This window comes from Seriola lalandi, unplaced genomic scaffold (assembly GCF_002814215.2).
Source record: "Seriola lalandi dorsalis isolate HSWRI2012SDOR001 ecotype SW California unplaced genomic scaffold, Sedor1 jcf7180002054864, whole genome shotgun sequence".
NCBI lineage: Eukaryota > Metazoa > Chordata > Actinopteri > Carangiformes > Carangidae > Seriola > Seriola lalandi.
The window spans coordinates 2,089,795-2,107,550 of record NW_019525417.1 but is presented as its reverse complement, the minus strand read 5'-3'; the positions used below and the strand labels follow the sequence as shown (position 1 = coordinate 2,107,550).

The 17,756-nt window shown below is 38.9% G+C and overlaps 2 protein-coding genes across 2 annotated transcripts; both read right to left on the bottom strand.

Annotated features, from left to right (window-relative positions):
- Positions 1 to 1,983: 1,983 nt before the first annotated feature.
- cd8b (cd8 beta) lies at positions 1,984 to 6,456 on the bottom strand. Its single transcript, XM_023427918.2, has 7 exons — positions 6,255 to 6,456; positions 4,674 to 5,015; positions 3,482 to 3,568; positions 3,289 to 3,378; positions 3,004 to 3,034; positions 2,830 to 2,890; positions 1,984 to 2,661 (listed from the first exon to the last, which is right to left on the bottom strand). The coding sequence occupies exons 1-6, from the start codon at positions 6,307 to 6,309 to the stop codon at positions 2,869 to 2,871; spliced, it is 627 nt and encodes a 208-aa protein (XP_023283686.1). The 5' UTR covers positions 6,310 to 6,456; the 3' UTR covers positions 1,984 to 2,661; positions 2,830 to 2,868.
- A 3,450-nt stretch (positions 6,457 to 9,906) lies between these two features.
- Positions 9,907 to 17,259, bottom strand: zmat1 (zinc finger matrin-type 1). The gene is made up of 7 exons (XM_023427916.2): positions 17,115 to 17,259; positions 14,663 to 14,769; positions 14,472 to 14,555; positions 13,943 to 14,084; positions 13,528 to 13,815; positions 12,646 to 12,736; positions 9,907 to 11,491 (listed from the first exon to the last, which is right to left on the bottom strand). Exons 1-7 carry the CDS (start codon positions 17,251 to 17,253, stop codon positions 10,504 to 10,506), a joined length of 1,839 nt encoding a protein of 612 aa, XP_023283684.1. The 5' UTR covers positions 17,254 to 17,259; the 3' UTR covers positions 9,907 to 10,503.
- Positions 17,260 to 17,756: the final 497 nt, after the last annotated feature.

The following is a 17,756-nucleotide window of genomic DNA, read 5'->3' as shown; positions in this document are numbered from 1 at the left end:
CAGTTTAACATCTGCCACATAGTCTTTGTTTGTTTTTGTTTGATTATTTCAGATGAAATTCAGACAGAAGTTAAAGTTACATGATACATTTTTTAACAAGAACCTAATTAGTGGAGGCTGTATTAATTACATTGTGAAACTTTTAAACAGTAACATAACATACATTAGTGTTTCTCTCGAAAGCTTCATAGTTTTAACAGATAATTTAATATCACTATATTTATACTTGCTTAGGTAGTGACAATACAAATTGCACACAGCAGCTTGCTATATGTAATTATGAAAAGAAGGTGCAGGATACAACACACACAAATGATTTACAAAATATATTGTGTATAGTTTATCATCTTCACATGTATTTCATTTTTCATCTTTTGTTTTAAATACACACGTATCTATTTGTCATTAGAAACAGCAGAAACAAACCCTCTGCATTAGATGACCTACAAATCTGCTGCGATCTGCATTCAGTCATGTTTCCTGGAACTGATAAATGTGATAACATTATTTCCTGAAACATCTAGAAAGAATCACAATAATGTACTGCACATGCAGATACCAGTTTATTTCATTTCATTCATTTAGTTCATTATGTACATCTAGCTAAAACTAAAGCCGTTTAACACAACAGTTCAACATTTGTAAAAGTTATAATGTTCAGTAATCTTCAAACTGTTTCAGAGAGGTGCTGAGTCAACTTTACCATCTCTTTCGTCATTACCAAGGGGCTTTGGTGCTGCCGTTGAACTGTATAGCTTTAATGTTTGAATAATCTTGACCACACATTGAGCTGTTCTTATCAAATTGGCAACTGAATGTAATCTTGGTCCACCTTGCTTTGATTGCATCTGTGGTGCAGAGACAATGTTCAAGTCTGTTGATACAGCATGTTGGATTTTGTTAATGTAGGCAGTGTATTTACAGGAATGCATCAAGCATGTTCCTTCACTGTCCTTATGATTTACCATAATACAATTTGATTTATGAATTATTAAATAAAACACCCCTTCCTCACCAACACACACACACAGAGACACACATATGCATTGTTAATAAAGATATACTCTTGTTGTATTGTTGTATTGTATCATATTTTATTTCATCCAATAAAACACACTGCAACAAGTTGTCTTCCAGTTTTTATAAAAGTTTTTTGTTGTATTTTTTCTTATAGTATTCTCAGCTCAGAGCTGTCACGCTTCTTTTGTCTTTCTCTCTCTGTCAGTGCTTGTGGTTCAGTCTGTGGTATTTTTGCGGTCTTTTTGTTTCAGACTAGATGAAGAGCTCAAAGCTGAGCGAAGCGATAGCATCTCAGTGAAGACGCTTCGCTCTCCTCTTTCTCCAGCACACAGGAAAGGGTAGCGCACACTCACTGAGACCCTCAGTTGCTTTTTTACACTTGCCAATCGCACAGGTGTGCATGTGTATTGCTTGTGTGTGTGTATGTGTGTGTGTGTGTGTGTGAAAGAGAGACAGAGAGAGAGGCTGCAAGACATACACACCTTGCTATAAAATGATTTTGTAATTTAAGGTTGTAACAATACAGCTCGTTGCCACACACTGGAGGCAGCTCAACAGAAACTGAATGTGATGCAAGTTTACACATCAAAAGTAAAGGAAGAAACAAAACCCTGTAACTCACCTACTCAACTTCCGCCAAACACAATATTGACAATGGAAGTACAACACCCACTTCCAAACCTCTTCTTTCTCTTCTCTTCCACACACACTCTTTCAGATGTACGACACAACACTACAAATACTTTCAAACTTAGGACTTTCTTAGTTCAAGTTGTTATCTATGTAGAAGTCATAGCTGTCGTGGAGACAAACGCAGCGTTTGACCTCTAGGTTACACCGTTATTATTCCTGCTGTTGCAATAGTGCCCTTCAGCAAGGCACCAGACCCCAAAATGTCATTAATCTGCCTTTGATTCATCCGTTTGAACAGGAGACAGTGAATCGTTGTAAAAAAGAAAGAAATGCTTCCAGATGTGTTTAATGAACAAACATAACATAACACAATAACTTTTCTATAAAAAAGAAAAGAGCCCCCTTTGTAAATGATTGTAAATATACCATTTTATTGATTCCTCAGATTTATGCTCCAGGAAAAATCAACTTGACAGTCCTGTTTTCTTTCAACATTTAAAAATACATTGAAAAACAAAACACAAATAAATACCAGGGAGCAAAAAGCAACTGAGCAAATATAACATTTCTATTCAGCTGCTTTGTGGTCGACCTGCTTCTCTTATGTAAATAAACACATTTGGTTTCTGTGTGAAGGTACACGGTACATCTGTATCACAATATGGGCTTTGAGGGAAAAGTACTGCTGTGTTTTGTCCTGTATGAAAATACGCCTTGATAAAAGTAATCTGCATATTGATAGATTATTGATTATAGACGAAAGATTATAGCACAGGGGGTATTCAAAGCTTGGACTTCTGTCTTGTAAAATATGTAACTAAAATGAGTCAATATATTACAATATGTTACATGGCTGCTGCTGTTGAAGATTTAAAAACTCTTCTCTGGCCAAGCGCACACTTCACTGTAACTACAGGTGACATGTTGCTGTTGGCAAATTAGATCTTTGGGGTGAATCATGTCCTTCATGCTCCAACGGACGTCGGCTCGAGTGAAGCATTTCAGCCACTGAATCACAGACGCAGAAGTGTTAGTGTACATAAGATCTTCAATAATCACACAGCATTAACATCCTATGAGTTTTGTATCGTAGCAGTTTCACTTAAACCTGGAAACATTTTGCAATATCACACATGCAATAAATGTTATATAAAATGACACACATAATGTACATACTCTGAGTCACACATAAGCTGTAGATGCAGTGCTTTATCTTTATCTGGGCATCTGTCTCTTGCTTAATGGAGAAAAATGAAAAACAAAGAGATTAAAGTAAAGTCAATTACAGTCCATATTGTTACAGAAGTAAAAATTAAACAATTTAATATTTAGTAGTAGTGATCTACTTACGCGAAGTGGTGGCGACATTTTTTGGGTAGCCCTGTAAGAAAAAATGTGTCCAAACAAAAGAAAACACTTAGAGATACAAAACTCGTACAAAATATACATTTATGTGTCTTCTTCTTTTTTTTTTTTTTTTAAACTCAAACACTTCCACTTCAAAGCTGTCCAAATAGTTTCACAATCATTTGTGAGCATAATTTGCTGTGTGGCTTTGGCATGAATCTCTGCAAACGGTGCGCTCTTCCCTACCGGCCCTCACATTATTTATCGTATTAAAGGGGGACTACTCACGGTTGAAGTAGTACAGTGTGCAGATGAGAGCTAGAGCCAGGCCCACAGTAAGTCCAACCAACGGCCACAGAACCATGGACCTGCAGACACCTACAGCCAACACACACGATATATACAATTTGATAGGTACTTGTTTGGTTACTTCTCCTGGTACAGTGAACAAGATTTATACTGTAACTTCACTGTAGCTTACCCTGTGAAGGATTCTTCTTATTGCAGTGACAGACTGACTTGACTGGTGGTTTGGGTTTTGTCTTAGGAGGTGATGTTGGAGGGGTCGCTGTCAGATAAAGACCAGGGAACAATAAAGATGAGTGATGACTAAACACAAGCAGTGAAGAAAGACTGTAAAGAATCTTTTAAGCAGAGATTAAAGGGGACTCAGCAATTTTTAAATGGTCCCTATTTTTCAGTCTTTATATACAAAAAAAAGATTCTGACCAGGATCTCACACACATCACAAATCCTCTCTACAAATACGTCATGTATGTTGTTTGTCTGCGTGTGACTCTCCAGTACAGTCTTATTGGGCCAGCGGACAGTTTTTCTTCAAATTTTTCTCCTTTTCAGCTCAAAGAAATTCACGCACTGATAAATGAACTCCGTACACAGACAGGTACGATACAGTGTTACCTTTTGTAGATCATTTTTGTTTAATCCATTTATTCTGCTAACTTTTTAAGATCGATTTCACTCAACATTAAATGACCGCACATGTGGACGGGCCGCACCAGCTGGTCAGAAATAAGTGTCAGACCACAATCAAAAAAAAACCCCAAAGAAACAAACCATCAACACTATAATATTTCTCATGCACACCTCTTACATGTGCACATGTCTCAAGGAAAGCACGAGCAGTCACTGTGGTGAGTGGTACTGAGGTTTGGAGTGTCCACTAAGTCTTTGTATTAGACCGCCACACCCAGGTGAGTAAGGCAAACTATGAGGAGGTTGATAGCGTAGATTCTGGGCAGAAATAACAACGCTGAAGAAAAAAGGATAAATACGTAGTAACACATGTAACTTTTTGAGGATACTTGACAAGGGAGATACAGCAGGAAACATTAGAAGAGAGAAACGTGAGACTCTGAGTTCCTCTCAACGAATTCAAACTGGGTACGCCGCAGTACATGTATGCAGGTATTTAGTGGCACGTAATGTTTTAAAGTCAGAATCTTCATTGTGTGATAAATTTTAAATATTGTGTAAAGTGTCAAATTGAATCAGATTTAAATGCAGAGGTTTGTTTCAGATTTGCATTTAGCCACTTAATTGACTTACTCCTCCACCTGCCACCTGAAATTATATGGATGTATTGAAACTCCACAGCCGCTTGATATGAAACTCTGGATATTTAATTGCACTTGAGATTTCAGCATACAAACCTCCTGGTCGGAGAAGACTCCCAGGCTTCCATATCTCTTTACCGTTCCTGTCTTTTAGGACACAGGAATAAGTCCCTGCGTCCTCCGTCTTCACATTCATGATGCGTAGCACAAACATGCTACCTCTCTTGCTGAATTTAAACTTTGTCTCTTCCACATTAGGCCCATAGTTAACACGGTCAGCGTTGTTGCATTTTCCAAGGAACTGTACTTGGGGAGAACTGCGGAACCAGTAGACAGAGTCACAAGAGATGTTAACGCAGTCACACTCAATAGTCTCATGACTGGCGATAGCAGGGTAATGAACTTTGATGGGTTCTTGAAGCGGGATCTGGCTCGAACCTAGGGGTAGAAATAGAGGGATGTTTGAGATTTCATCAGACACATAGTTGTAGTACAACTGCTACAGTCCAAAATGGGAGTTTACGGATATGTACCACTGACGGTTGAGGCTCTAAAACAAAGTCAAGGCCAAAAACCCAAATTTTCAAAAATACATGGATTTTCTAAAAAATGGTTATTCAGTCTTGTTTTGACGTCTGAGGCCGACTTGGCCATTATTTGGTGTTCAGAAAGGTTTGAGGAAAAGCTGCCTGCAACGTTGCATCCGCAGTCTGTAAGTCAGTCTGTGATTAAGATTAATTATGAAGCAAAAGCACAAACAAGTGATTGTGCTTCGAGCACGGCAGAAGAATGTACAAACAAAACTGGCAATTTAGAAAAACTACAACTATCACCATGAGTATCACAAGAATGTAAATGTGAAGAAAGCTCTTGCATATACTTTAAACTTGTAAAGGTGACATTTTGAAATGGCTTTACGGGGAGACTGAGCATTTATGCAACGTTTAAGGGATGCCGTCATTGGAAGAGCTATTTCATCTAATTTTAGAATCAGTTCCAATGTCTATTTTGTGTGTTTTCAAGTCAGGTATGTAGACATATACCTGTTGCAATCACTAGTCTTATGAAATATCTAAGTTAAGGTAAGCGGCAGTTCAAAGGATGCCTGAGTATGAAAGGTTAAGGTTCATTGGTATTTAGGTGGATAATCATGTCGTTCTCACAAACATATATGAAATGCACAAATTGTGTGGCGCTCAAGAATTGATAAAGTCTTTATCCTGTGAGTTGACTATACAGTACGATACAGTTCATTTCGATGCCGTGGGAGAGCTATAATATAAAAAAAATGTAAATAAATAAAGAAAATTGACAATGATAGAGACCTAATACAGAGCATATATTACATTTATGTAATAACTATATCAATCATGTATACCAGTATTATTATTACGGCAGTTTGACTATTAGAGTTTCAACAAATGAACCAAAGGCTACTGTGTTGTACTCGGTCTGTTTAAACCGTCTGAGTCATCTGGTGGATCATTAGAAACAAATTCACCTTTTAGCAAAAACTATGGCTAGGACTGTTTTCTACATGTTTTAAGTTAAACATCAGATACACCTCAGTCTGAGAAGACAACAACACATCCCTCGCTACAGGCCCCTGACAGAGTTATGATGTCGAGAACGCCGGAGGCCTACAAAACAACAAACGGAGAAACTTAGTGGTCTTACCTGCTGTCCACAGCGATACTGTCAACAGTGTCCATGCCAGCGGCTGCGGGATCATTTTGTCTCGTCCCCAGTGTGTGTACGCGTGTGTGTATCTTGAGTGGTAGCTGAGGGAAGTTGCTGATACTTTCTTTTCCTGCTATCTATCTGTCAGAGATGATGGGAGGAACTGAGCTGACAGGGCCCGGAGTCGTCAAGGTAACACCCTAATGTGACACACACAGGGCCTATCAGAGTGGGCCACCCAAGGCACTTAAACATGACAAACACACACACATGCACGCAGACACACACACACACACATGCATGCATGCAGACACACACACACACACACACACACACACACACACACACACACACACACACACACACACACACACACAGCTGAAAAAAATAACTTAAACTGAAATGATCATAAAACATAGACAGTCGGTAAACAGGATAACAGCATAAAAAGAAACCAATCACACAAAATGTATGTACCCAACAAGTAACACTTGTTTTCATCTCACAGATGCAACACAAAAGCCATAAAGTGTCACACATCATATGGATCATGACAAACAGTAGAAAACATGTGGTGACGTTTCATCAGAGCTGACATGATACCTCAAGCAATAAAAAAAGGTGTATGTTCACAGAGCAGCAGTTTGCAGTGCTGTGGTCTCTGCCCAGGTGCATGACCTAGAGCTCAGCGGAGTCCCACATGTGCAGCTTCATGCCTCACTGCAGAGCGCGGCAAGGGAATGCCAAAGTACGGAGCCCAAACTTCAGGCATTGACTGGAAACGAAGGGTCAGTGGTACGACCCCTGCTCCACAACGCTGTATATTATTGTTAAATATTCACTGGTGCGTGTGTACAGCAAATTCAGGACTTTCTTATAATTTACTTCTTTAACTGTAAAGTGTATCAAGACACACGCTAAGAAAGCAGTAACACAAAGCACAGTGAGGTTTGTGCATGGGCATGATACTTTGCAAAACAAATCATATGAATTCTGAATATTCTCAGCTATCTTTATGTGAAACGGTAAATTTGTTCCAATTGAATCAGAAAACAATCAATAAAACAGTGAAGTGAAATCATTCATTCTCTGTTTTTTCAATAGATTGAATATATTTCTCAGTTATTTGAACAAACTGAATACGTTTTGACATTTAGTAAGATGGTTTAAGCTGAATTTGTCTTCTATAGAAACTGCCCTCTGAATTTCTTCTGTTGACAATGAGTTATTCTCAACCCTTTTTCTTTCTTGTCATTTGAATGTTAAATCAATGGCAGATTAAATCAAACTTAAATCATTAAGAAAAAAGCACATGGGAGATATTTACTTTCTAAATTTTGTAATGATATAATATTTTTATTTAATTACAATTGAAGACCTCCAGCAAAAACTGTGATCTCGGACGAACACAGATATGTTGCATGAAAAGACGAAAGTAAAGGTTCAGCTTGTGATGAACTTTGGAATGAGTCAGTTAGGGTTGCAGCTATCAATTATTTTCAGTATTGATTGATTTGACTATTAATCTATGAATGCTGTAGTCTCTAAAATGTCAAAAATTTGTGTAAAAATTGCCTTTGCTGCTTCAAAGAGCCTATGGTATCCTTTTCAAATTGGCCATTTTGCCAAATATCTGTTTGATAGCCAAACCTACTTCATTTATGACGATATAAAACAGAGAAAAACAGCAAATCTATACTAATATATATATTTGAAAAAGAGGAACCAATGAATGATTGGGATTTTTTCTTGTCTATTCATATATCAACCCCAAATCAAACCAAGACTCTCTGAGTGATATTGCCATTTATGAGTTTACGCAGGTCATTGCATTAAGTTTTAAGCAGGCTTGACATTTCCTTGTAGTTTTTTATCTTACTTAAAATCCACATCTTAAGTCATATTCAAGGCATATTGAAGGTAATATGTCCCATTGATTGGTATTTATACATTACTTTGGAGCAGCGACTCTAAAAACAAAAATTGATGGCTGACTGTTTAAATGTCTTATTATCCACAGAATCACATTTTCTTTCTAAAACTGAAGACCGCTTAAGTCATCCAAGTGGTGCCTGTGGATTGTTTTGTGTGTGTGTGTGAAAGGTTAGGGTGTAGAACGGTCTGGTGGGGGTCTTAAAATGAGAGGATGTGGGCACACCATAGCTCTACGGGGGTCGAAGATTCGAGCGCAACAGGGAACGATACCACAGGATTCTTTGAAAACAGGAGATCTCAGGGGGCTTCAGAGCTGTTCTTTACACACTGCTGAGCTACAAAGCCTTTGTGGGTCTCTCCGCTCCGACACTTTAAGTCAAAGGCTGCCATGCTGAGTTGCTGTTTGCCTCTCATTTCATTTCTCTTCTCCAATTTTGTTTAAAGTTTGGTTCACATCCATATAATTGTATGTGGAGTCTGGTTCTCATCCGCAGTGCTTTAAACAAATAAAGTCAAGTCCTCAATCAGCAACTTTTCATCTTCATCAACTGCTGTCACCTCTGTCATTCCCACTTTTCTCTCGCCATCAACATTGGTAGTTAAGCTGACATCTAAGTGCATGTTTTTGATTCACACTACTTCTGCTTGAAAATTGTGATACACTGTTCTGTTATTTCAACAAGTCAAATACTGTACAAGACTGGGTGTACCCCGCCCCTCACCCAATGTCAGCTGGGATATGCTGCAGCCCCCCCTGCAACCAAATAATAAGCGGTATGGCTAATGGACGAGTAAACATACTGAACAGCACTCTGCTCCAGGGATCCTAACACAATTGAATAGCTGATACAGACATGAACGAACTTTAAAGACGATCCTTTGTTGTACTTGAAAACCTTCTTATGCAAATACAAAATGTTGAAAAAAAAACAAGACTTTTCTTTAAAGATATTTAATCTATTTTACTGTTATGAGAGTTTTTGACCACCACTCCAGTCTGAAGTCTTCTCAAAACCTTTTTTTAGAAATCTAGTCTTTAACAAAGGCAAACTAGCGCACTGCCATAATCCATAAAGCCAGAGCTAGAAATGTGCATCGCATCCATGATGATATTTTGTACAAAAAAACAGAACTCAAAAAGTCATGGAAGCACAATGAAAGCGCCTGTTTTTTGTTGTGCTAAAAAGATCTAAAAGTTGCAGATGCTCAGCCAGCCTTTATTCAGACTGATGAAGATGTTACTTTACACTCTTACGGACTTAGGATCCTTATGAATCAAGAGGATCACTGGAAATTTGAAGTAATTGCAATAACTTTACTTTGCCTCGTTTCAGTCACCTGAAATAAATATTGCCAACTGCCTTTGTTGCATCTGAACATGAATTTTGAAGTTTGTAAAGCGATGTCCTCATTTAAACTCTTGCACCTGTCTGACCCCAAACACTTTATGTGCTATTTGGATGTGCAAACATACCCATAACACATGCACCCACAGACAATGCACTGTAGACTAGGGCAATGTCTCAGCACTCTGTGTTTTGTAAGTAGTTTTGAGGTGATATAGTGTGTACAAGGGCACAGAATGGTTTTTTTTTTTTTATCATTACCATTATATTCAACATACGCTGAACCTCTCTGCACCTCTAACTGCCTCCTTTCAGCCTACGTGCCTCTGAGCGAAAGCAGACAACAGCTTCAAAAGAAATGAAATGACTGAGCTTGCAACATCTGTGAGCTTTTATTTGCTTTACTGATGCGCTGAGTGAAGCTCAACAGCGCCAACCTCAGGCTGCTAAAGGGATCACAATCTAATACATCCTTGGCAGGAGCACAGATAACACAATCAAACATAATTTAAGTTAGGTCAGTTAACCTAAGAGATCAAGAGGATTTCTTGATAATTCTAAATGATAGGCGAGAAAATAAGAGATCTTAAATATAACAGCCAACAACTGTGGCTGACTGTACACATGAATTTAATCAAAGACACTTTTAGATGTCGTAGTGAAAAATAAAGCTATTGTAGCTGTGGATATGTGTGAGAAACCCTTCAACACACAATGAAATAAGAATAACATTCATTCCTGACTAACGCAAATTGACTAAGCACGGCTAGCCAGCTAGCACACCATTGAAGAACAACACTGTTCGGGCCATCAGAGCAGATGGTGAAAATTGCTTTGTTAACTGCTATCAAAATTTTTATCATTTTAATATACACAGTTTTGAAATTCATGCTCATGTTAACTTTAACCTTTAACCAAAACATTTCAGCCGTTCAGAAGACACAGTTCAGCTGGTCCTGTTGAGTTTAACAGCCCAGAATGGAGTCATCCCACAGCTTCTCCTCTTCCGTCCTAGTGTCTACCTTCTCTTTCACTTTCTTCTTCTCTCTTCTGTATTTGGGTTTTGCTGACTCATCCTGCCCACCCTCCCCCTGCTCAACATTAATTTCAGCCTGTATATGCACTTCGGTATATTTTCTATTGTCCATCATGTCCTCTGGCTTTAAATTGTCCATCACCCTTTCCCCTCCTTCCTCCTCCTCCCTGGATTTTTTTTCTTTTCGTCTCTGCTTCCCATGTTTCTTTTGCTTGTTTCTCCTCCTCTCTTGCTGTGACTCTCCAAACTCTTCTTTTTTTCTCTCCTCTGACTCATTATCTCGTTCTTTCCTTTGCCGTTTTCTCCTCCTTTCCTCCTTGTGCGAGTCCTCCTCTCTTGACCTCCTACCTCGCTCCTTCCTGGATCTTCTAATCCTCCTCCTTTCTCTTCGCTTATATTTATTGTCATCACTGTCACTTGTGCTACTGCTGTTAGAAGAGGAGTATGAGGAGGAATAAGATGATGAGGTAGTACACGAGGAGGAGCTTGACTGGGTTCTGCGGCTCTTTCTCTTTATGGGCCGACCGGCAAACTGTGGAGCGCCTGAGGCTGAGAAGCCTGGAGGAGGGCAGTTGTAGTCCCAGCCATGAGGAAGCCTGGGAGGGCCTGGATATGGAGGACGCCATCCTTCAGCTGGGTAGTAACAACCAGGGCCGAACTGATGAGGAGCGTCAGAGGCGGGAGGAAGGTTGGGTACAGGTTTGCTCAGCTCTATGATATGCTCCTTGTTAAATACTTCCTGTACTTCCTCTTCATCTTCCTCATCCTCCTTTTGTGTGTCACCCTGAGGGAGGACTTGACTGGTCTTGGGGTTAATTCCACGAGCTTTCTGAACCTGAATGTAATCTGCCAGTTCATCTGCAAATGTGCTGTAGCTTTTTTGCTGGGATTTGCAGAGGTCAACGACCTTCTTCTCCCTGGCCAAGAGCATGTGAACAAGAATTAAGTTGCAATTCAATCAGGCAATAAACGCTGATGTCACACTGAAGCCCCATTAAGTGTTTTTTTTTTTTTTTTTTTTTACCACTACAGAGCGGAAAAACAAACGTACAGAAATCTAGTTTCATAATACAATCAGCTTATCAAGTGTTAAGTTAAGTTAACACGTCATACCATTCCCTACGCAGGGTAGTATGACCATCCAGTGAGGATGTATGTACGTTAAAGCAGAGGTAGTTTGCATACTGAACCCTGGAGAAAAAGTAGAGACCATCCTGTGATGGGATCACACCAGCAGCGACACGTGTCAACATGCAGACGTACCGACCCATGAGTACTCAGTAATTAGATTAGAACTAGATTATTGCAGAAGTAGTCAGTACTCATGGGTCGGAGCAAACCCCTTCTTGGAACTCAGCCTTCATTTTGATGTCAACTACACACCTGTAAAGCATGTGAAGTTCGTGCGTGCATCTTGCAAAGTTGTGAAAAACCTCACTGACAAAATCTGTCCACAGACATTTAAACACCTGTGTAAGTATTCAAAACCACCTACTGTAATAGTTCCCACTACAGTAGGTGTCTCCAGGACCACATTTTGCCACAATCTCTCTCTCTCCCTCACACACACACACACACACACACACACACACACACACACACACACACACACACACAGTGAAAAAAAATACCATCCCTGTTGTCACAGCAGGTAAAGATTATTGATGCTACTTTGAAACCTTCAAGGTTTTCATCTTGCAAATGAAGCCTGCAAGATTGAGTGAGCTTGTTTTCTTTAGTTCACGCCCATATACTCAACTGGAGTGGGTTGTGCACACTACTCACCTCAGCTGTGTGTGTATGTATGTATGACAGCCATGGGACTCAAACCACAAACCTGGCTGAAAGCCCAAACATAAGCTAAAAGCAGCTGAAAACTAAACAGAGCTGCAGAGGTTATGAGATAATATTCATCTAATTCAGTGTCAGTATCAAAAAGCTTTAAGGTTGGCAGAGGTCTAGAAAGGCAAGTTCAAGTGCAGTGTAGTGGAGGTTAAATTTGAAGTGTAGCACAAATTCTGACACAATGACAGTGGACATGGTGTTTCTGTCAGACAGTTCTTGATCTTACCTAATCTGGTGCTTGTTTCCCTGAACGTGCGCCTGGTACATCTCCACAGAGTTAAACTGCACACTACACATCTGACACACCAGGGAGTTGGCTGCGGACAACAGAGAGCGGGTGAGGTGGGAAAGGAAGGAAAGACGGCATAAATGATCAAACAGTGGCTTATGACCAGTTAGATACCCCACTTCTTTGCTTTCTCCCATTCCAGTTAGTTCTGGTGAGTTTGTAATTCACAGCAAAATAATATTCATTTAACATTATATTTGCATTTAGGGGTTTCCAAATTTTCTCTACACAACTGACAATTTATAAAAATTATATAAAAGGCACATGAAACATAAGATTAACATATTGTTGTTTTTGAATGTGCCTAATAAATAAACTGACTTGACATCGTGTGCAACAACTGCGAGCCGTCATTAGCTAACTGAACTCTTCTATATTATTATTTAACAGAAGCACAATTAGACTACCTGTCTTTTGTCAACACTTATTGATTGTCATAAAGCTAACACCTACCTGCTACCTCTGATGGAAAAACATCTTCATGGCATTTTCAAAAATCAGTGTTATTTTAGGCAGAAAAGTCTTCTGGGTTTTTGCTCCACATTTCTGTGCACTAATCAATTTATTTATTTTGATTTTGATTTTACAAGCTAGTTTTGTGTTGTGCTGTTGCCAGCTTCTACTGGTTTTATCTGTCTCTACATGGCACCTAGATGACACTGACATATAGTGTGTCGATCAAAGAAAGAAAAAAAATAAAATAGATATATGTTTCTAGGCATCAATTCGCCTTTTGAAATACGTGCAAAAGATTAAATACCAATTTAATCTCTTCATTGTTTGATGCCGTTTGTATTATGAGGCAGGACCCTTTGTTACCTTGTTGGACATTGTCTCCCAGCTCTTTCATCAGCTCCTGTCTGGCCTGATTCCTCTGGTGTTTGCGTCCATTGTAGTGCTGCAAAGCCATTTGGGGATTGTTGAAGGAAGCAGCACACAGGGCACAGCACTTGTTCGGGTCCTTCAGATCAACCTCTGTGCTGGGGGCAGTTGTGGCTGCTGCTGGGTCCACGGGATGCTCCATACCATCCTCTGGGGCTGATTTCTGGTTAGCATTATCAGGAGTCAGCCTTGGTAAAGTACACGCCTCTGTGTTCCTGTTCATGACTACAATAAAAAATATTTGACCATCTGAACTTAGAAAACTTGAGCAGACAGTTGAAGCATATCGTCAACTAAATTTGCAAACATTAAAATTCAAACCACCACAATACTTCTCCATCACACAACCTACACTTGCCTGGCGGCTGAAGACCTTGTTTACGAAGATTTTTTGCATGGACTTTCCCTTCATAGTGTGATTTTGCCACCAAGTGGGAACTAAACACCATATTACACAGCTCACAGAACCGGTCCTTATCAGTAGTCATGGTCTGCTGCAAGAAACAGGCACAACACTGGCAGGTCAGGAGACAGATGGATACTTCCCAACACGAAATGCAAACAAAATGAATAAAGTAGCAAATACGAAAGATATGTTAGACTAGTTTTACCACTTACAGCCTTTGCATAGGATCCCCCCACAGCTACTTGTGCTTTTACTTAATTCAAAATGCTTGTGCTGGCAACCATAGATGGATTTCTGTGCATCTCTCTCTTACGTGATCATGTTGTTTTGAGAGGGATATAATCAGGGCACTTAACTTATGACCCTTAAGACTTCTTACTGTTGGATGCTTACAACAGTACGGTGTTCAGTTTCTTCATTGCTCGGTGTTAAATACAAAACGTGTAAAAAGTAAAATCTCAAAATGAGCGCTAACCTGAGGTGCTGTGAACTCTTTGTTTATCTTCTCGCCTTTCTTGGCCTGCAGGTACACCTTGAGTTTCTGAGCATGTTTCTTTCCCTGCAGTTGGGGGATACGGGAGACATAATTATTAAGGGTCTGACCTTGTGAGGTCAATAAAACTGTACTACAGTTTATGTGACTAGTGTTTGGGAAGCTGCACACACCTCATAGTGGGACAGCCTCTGAGACTCAAACAGCAGCACAGCCTCACACACGTGGCAGTAGTCATCAGTGAGGAGACCCTTTAGAAGCTCCTCTTCATTCTTGTCTCCTGCGTGGCAGAGTATACTGTCACTGTCACAGTTAAGCGTCAGCGAACAAAGTAGAAGCTTATTTAATCATGATGAATAAATAAAGAGCTATTAAATAATTTTGTCACATTCATTTGGGAGCAACTTATATTTTCTTCACAGGAAAAAAAAGATTAAACTTCAAGCAGATTTCACTTTCAGTCTGCTGTATAACGACTTCCTGTACATAGAAAATGGAGTAGCCTAGTTTATATTATTTTTTTAAGCTTACTGAATTACACACTAATTGAAGACACATCCACACCTTAAGAACATATTCAAAGCAAGATGTTATCCATTGTATGATATGTATTATTTACCAACAGGATTCTTTGGGACAGCTGTAAACTAGAAGGTACTTGCATCATTAGATTATAGAAAATGTCTAAATTGTTGTAAAACTTGCTACCTGAATTGCTTTCATTCAACACGAAGCTCTTTAAGATTTGTAAAATATGTGAGAAAGTCATGGTTTCATGCTTGAGTCATTCTGCTCGTTCAACGCCCGATGCATGTTCATTGTTCTGCATTCGTGTAACCTTTGAATGCAGGAAGAGGTCATCCACTTTTCCCTGATAGCATCAATTCTGTTTAACGTGCTCTGCTCATTTTCACTTGAAACTGTTATTTAGCACTAAAAAATTTACAACATCCTTCAACAGCACTGTAGATGATCACTATTCATAATAGTGCAACAGTTTGGGCTAATATTTGGTTATGAGTGTCACTACTTTCGTGAAGAAGCTGTCTGTGAAGTGCGTGAGTTTCATTTTTCATTTGACTCTATTAAAATTAAATCACTAAATAGGAACTGATGTGTTACTGTGACAACTTTTAATCCTCGCTGACAATTATTCATACATGTCTACATATTTTAACAATGACATGAATTGATCTGGTTAAGCTATTATCATATGTGGTAAGCTAATCATAAGACATAAATGATTAATATTATGACTAGTGTCAACTGAGATTTGTAACTACAGCTGAAATTATCAGTTGATAACTCAATTAGGTTGTCAACAAAAAACATTAGTGATTATAAATCAATTACCTTATTTACAGTTAAAAATGTGTGTTGTTGTACTCTTTCCTTCAATGCATCCTGTACACTATAATTGTAAATTCAATAATGATGTTTATGACAATCACTTGTCACTGAATAAATCATTGACCAAAAAAAACAAAAATAAAAAAGGTATATTAATCAGTGCTAAAAATGACCATCGCATTGTGACACTAAGAGTAAGTAAAATAAGGTATTGGAATTAAGGACTATGAAATACTTTCAAAATGTCTTGAGTCCCAATACTAACCACCTATGGTGCACTGGTTAAATTTTAATGTACCAACTTCTGCTATGTAATAATTATAAACTAAAATACAACATTTCTCTGTGTATCTCAGTGAAACATCTACAGCTCAAATAAACTTGGGACTGACAGAAGTAAAACAGCATATACACATATTTCTGCCTGAAGTGTCTGTCTGCTGATACATTTCAAATATTGTACTTACCAAATGATAATCACAGTAGAGGTTAACAAGAGAACAGAGATTGTAGGTACTGTATCTCAAAACATGTGTACAATGTTTGAATAGGAGAAATTTCTATTTCCTATTTACACCCTCATCCTGAAAGTATTTTTATTTTACTGCTTAACAACGCCATCAAGAGGGATACAAATGGCCACATTTGGTGAATGACAACTCAGCTGATGAGAACTGAGAGCCTTCAAACTCAAAGCCAACCTGATAATCCCGTATCTTTTAACACACCTACATTATAGATACTAAATTTTGCCTCTGGCTTTAGTATTGCTTCATTGCATGGCAGTCCATTGCTTTGACTGCTTCAGTATTAAGATAAGAATATCAGTTTTGCCAGAGAGGATACAGTCAATGTCACCCTTTAATAATATTAAGTTATTTGGTGGCCTCCGCTACCATACCTGCTAGCTGTCCTACCAGTTAACCTGAACTACCGGTATGTGGCTAGTTTAAATGGTCAAAAAGGCCGTGTGGGTTGGGTGACTGCTAGATAATTAGCAACTGGCCAACCACTTACAGACCTGTGAAAACGAGCAACCTCTTAACTTTGTGTGATTTCACTGTAAGGCAGTTTAAGGATTAAAATGCTCCGGTATAACATACTGAGCAACTCCCAACGTTTCAGCTAACGTTAGACAGCTGACATTAGCGTATTTAGCTAAGGAGCTAGCTCACTCGACTGCTGAGCTGGCTAGCCAGTTAGCTAAAGCGCTAACATTGGCTCGGCAGGCAGGACGCCATACGGCTGAATTTTCATATTCTAGACAGAACTCACCTTCAATCTGGGTACTATCTATTTTAGTGTTTATTACTTTGTCAGCATCTGTGACAGAAGCCGCGTTAGGGGTACTAGTAGTGTTATTTTGAGCGTCTGATTCCGCTAGCAGCGGAGGACAGACGTTTGTGTCGTCCATCTTTTTCTCTAGCTGTTTGGTGCATGCGCAGTGACGTCCTAATACTAATGGCGTTGGCTGGTTTGGTTTGATAATCCTCAGAGGAGTTATAATGATATTTATAGTATCAATAATTCACCTAAATCACATCCAGGCTTGAAGCTTACTGGGACACTCACTATTTACTACTGGACCCCTTTTCTTGAACAGGTTTTATATTTTAAAATTGGTAAATATAGTGTTAAAAGCATTGTATATTTTTAAAAACCCTTTACTGTTGTGTTCAACTGTGACCTCCTTATGTGACCCCCCCCCAAAAAAAAAAAAAAAATAATAATAATAAAATGAAATATAATAAAATATACAATATAACCAACCTATAACCAGGATTTTGAAACAGAAGCATCTAATTGGAATTTAGGCAGCACAAATTTTATTATTTACACCTGTGCTGTTCCTGCTATGGCATGTCAACAGCATGAATGCATTACAATTAGGTTCCAGCTGTTGGCACTCTACATGCA

Excerpts from the sequence above, each read along its gene's own strand:
- cd8b (XM_023427918.2), bottom strand. The coding sequence starts at position 6,309 with ATGATCCCGCAGCCGCTGGCATGGACACTGTTGACAGTATCGCTGTGG. Across the intron at positions 3,569-4,673 it reads GAGTCTTCTCCGACCAGGAG|CGACCCCTCCAACATCACCT; the intron begins GTTTGTATGCTG and ends TTTATCTGACAG. Across the intron at positions 3,035-3,288 it reads CACACTGTACTACTTCAACC|GGCTACCCAAAAAATGTCGC; the intron begins GTGAGTAGTCCC and ends TTTTTCTTACAG.
- zmat1 (XM_023427916.2), bottom strand. The coding sequence starts at position 17,253 with ATGGACGACACAAACGTCTGTCCTCCGCTGCTAGCGGAATCAGACGCT. Across the intron at positions 13,816-13,942 it reads TCTTCAGCCGCCAGGCAAGT|TCATGAACAGGAACACAGAG; the intron begins GTAGGTTGTGTG and ends TTTTTATTGTAG. Across the intron at positions 12,737-13,527 it reads GGGAGACAATGTCCAACAAG|CCAACTCCCTGGTGTGTCAG; the intron begins GTAACAAAGGGT and ends TGTTGTCCGCAG.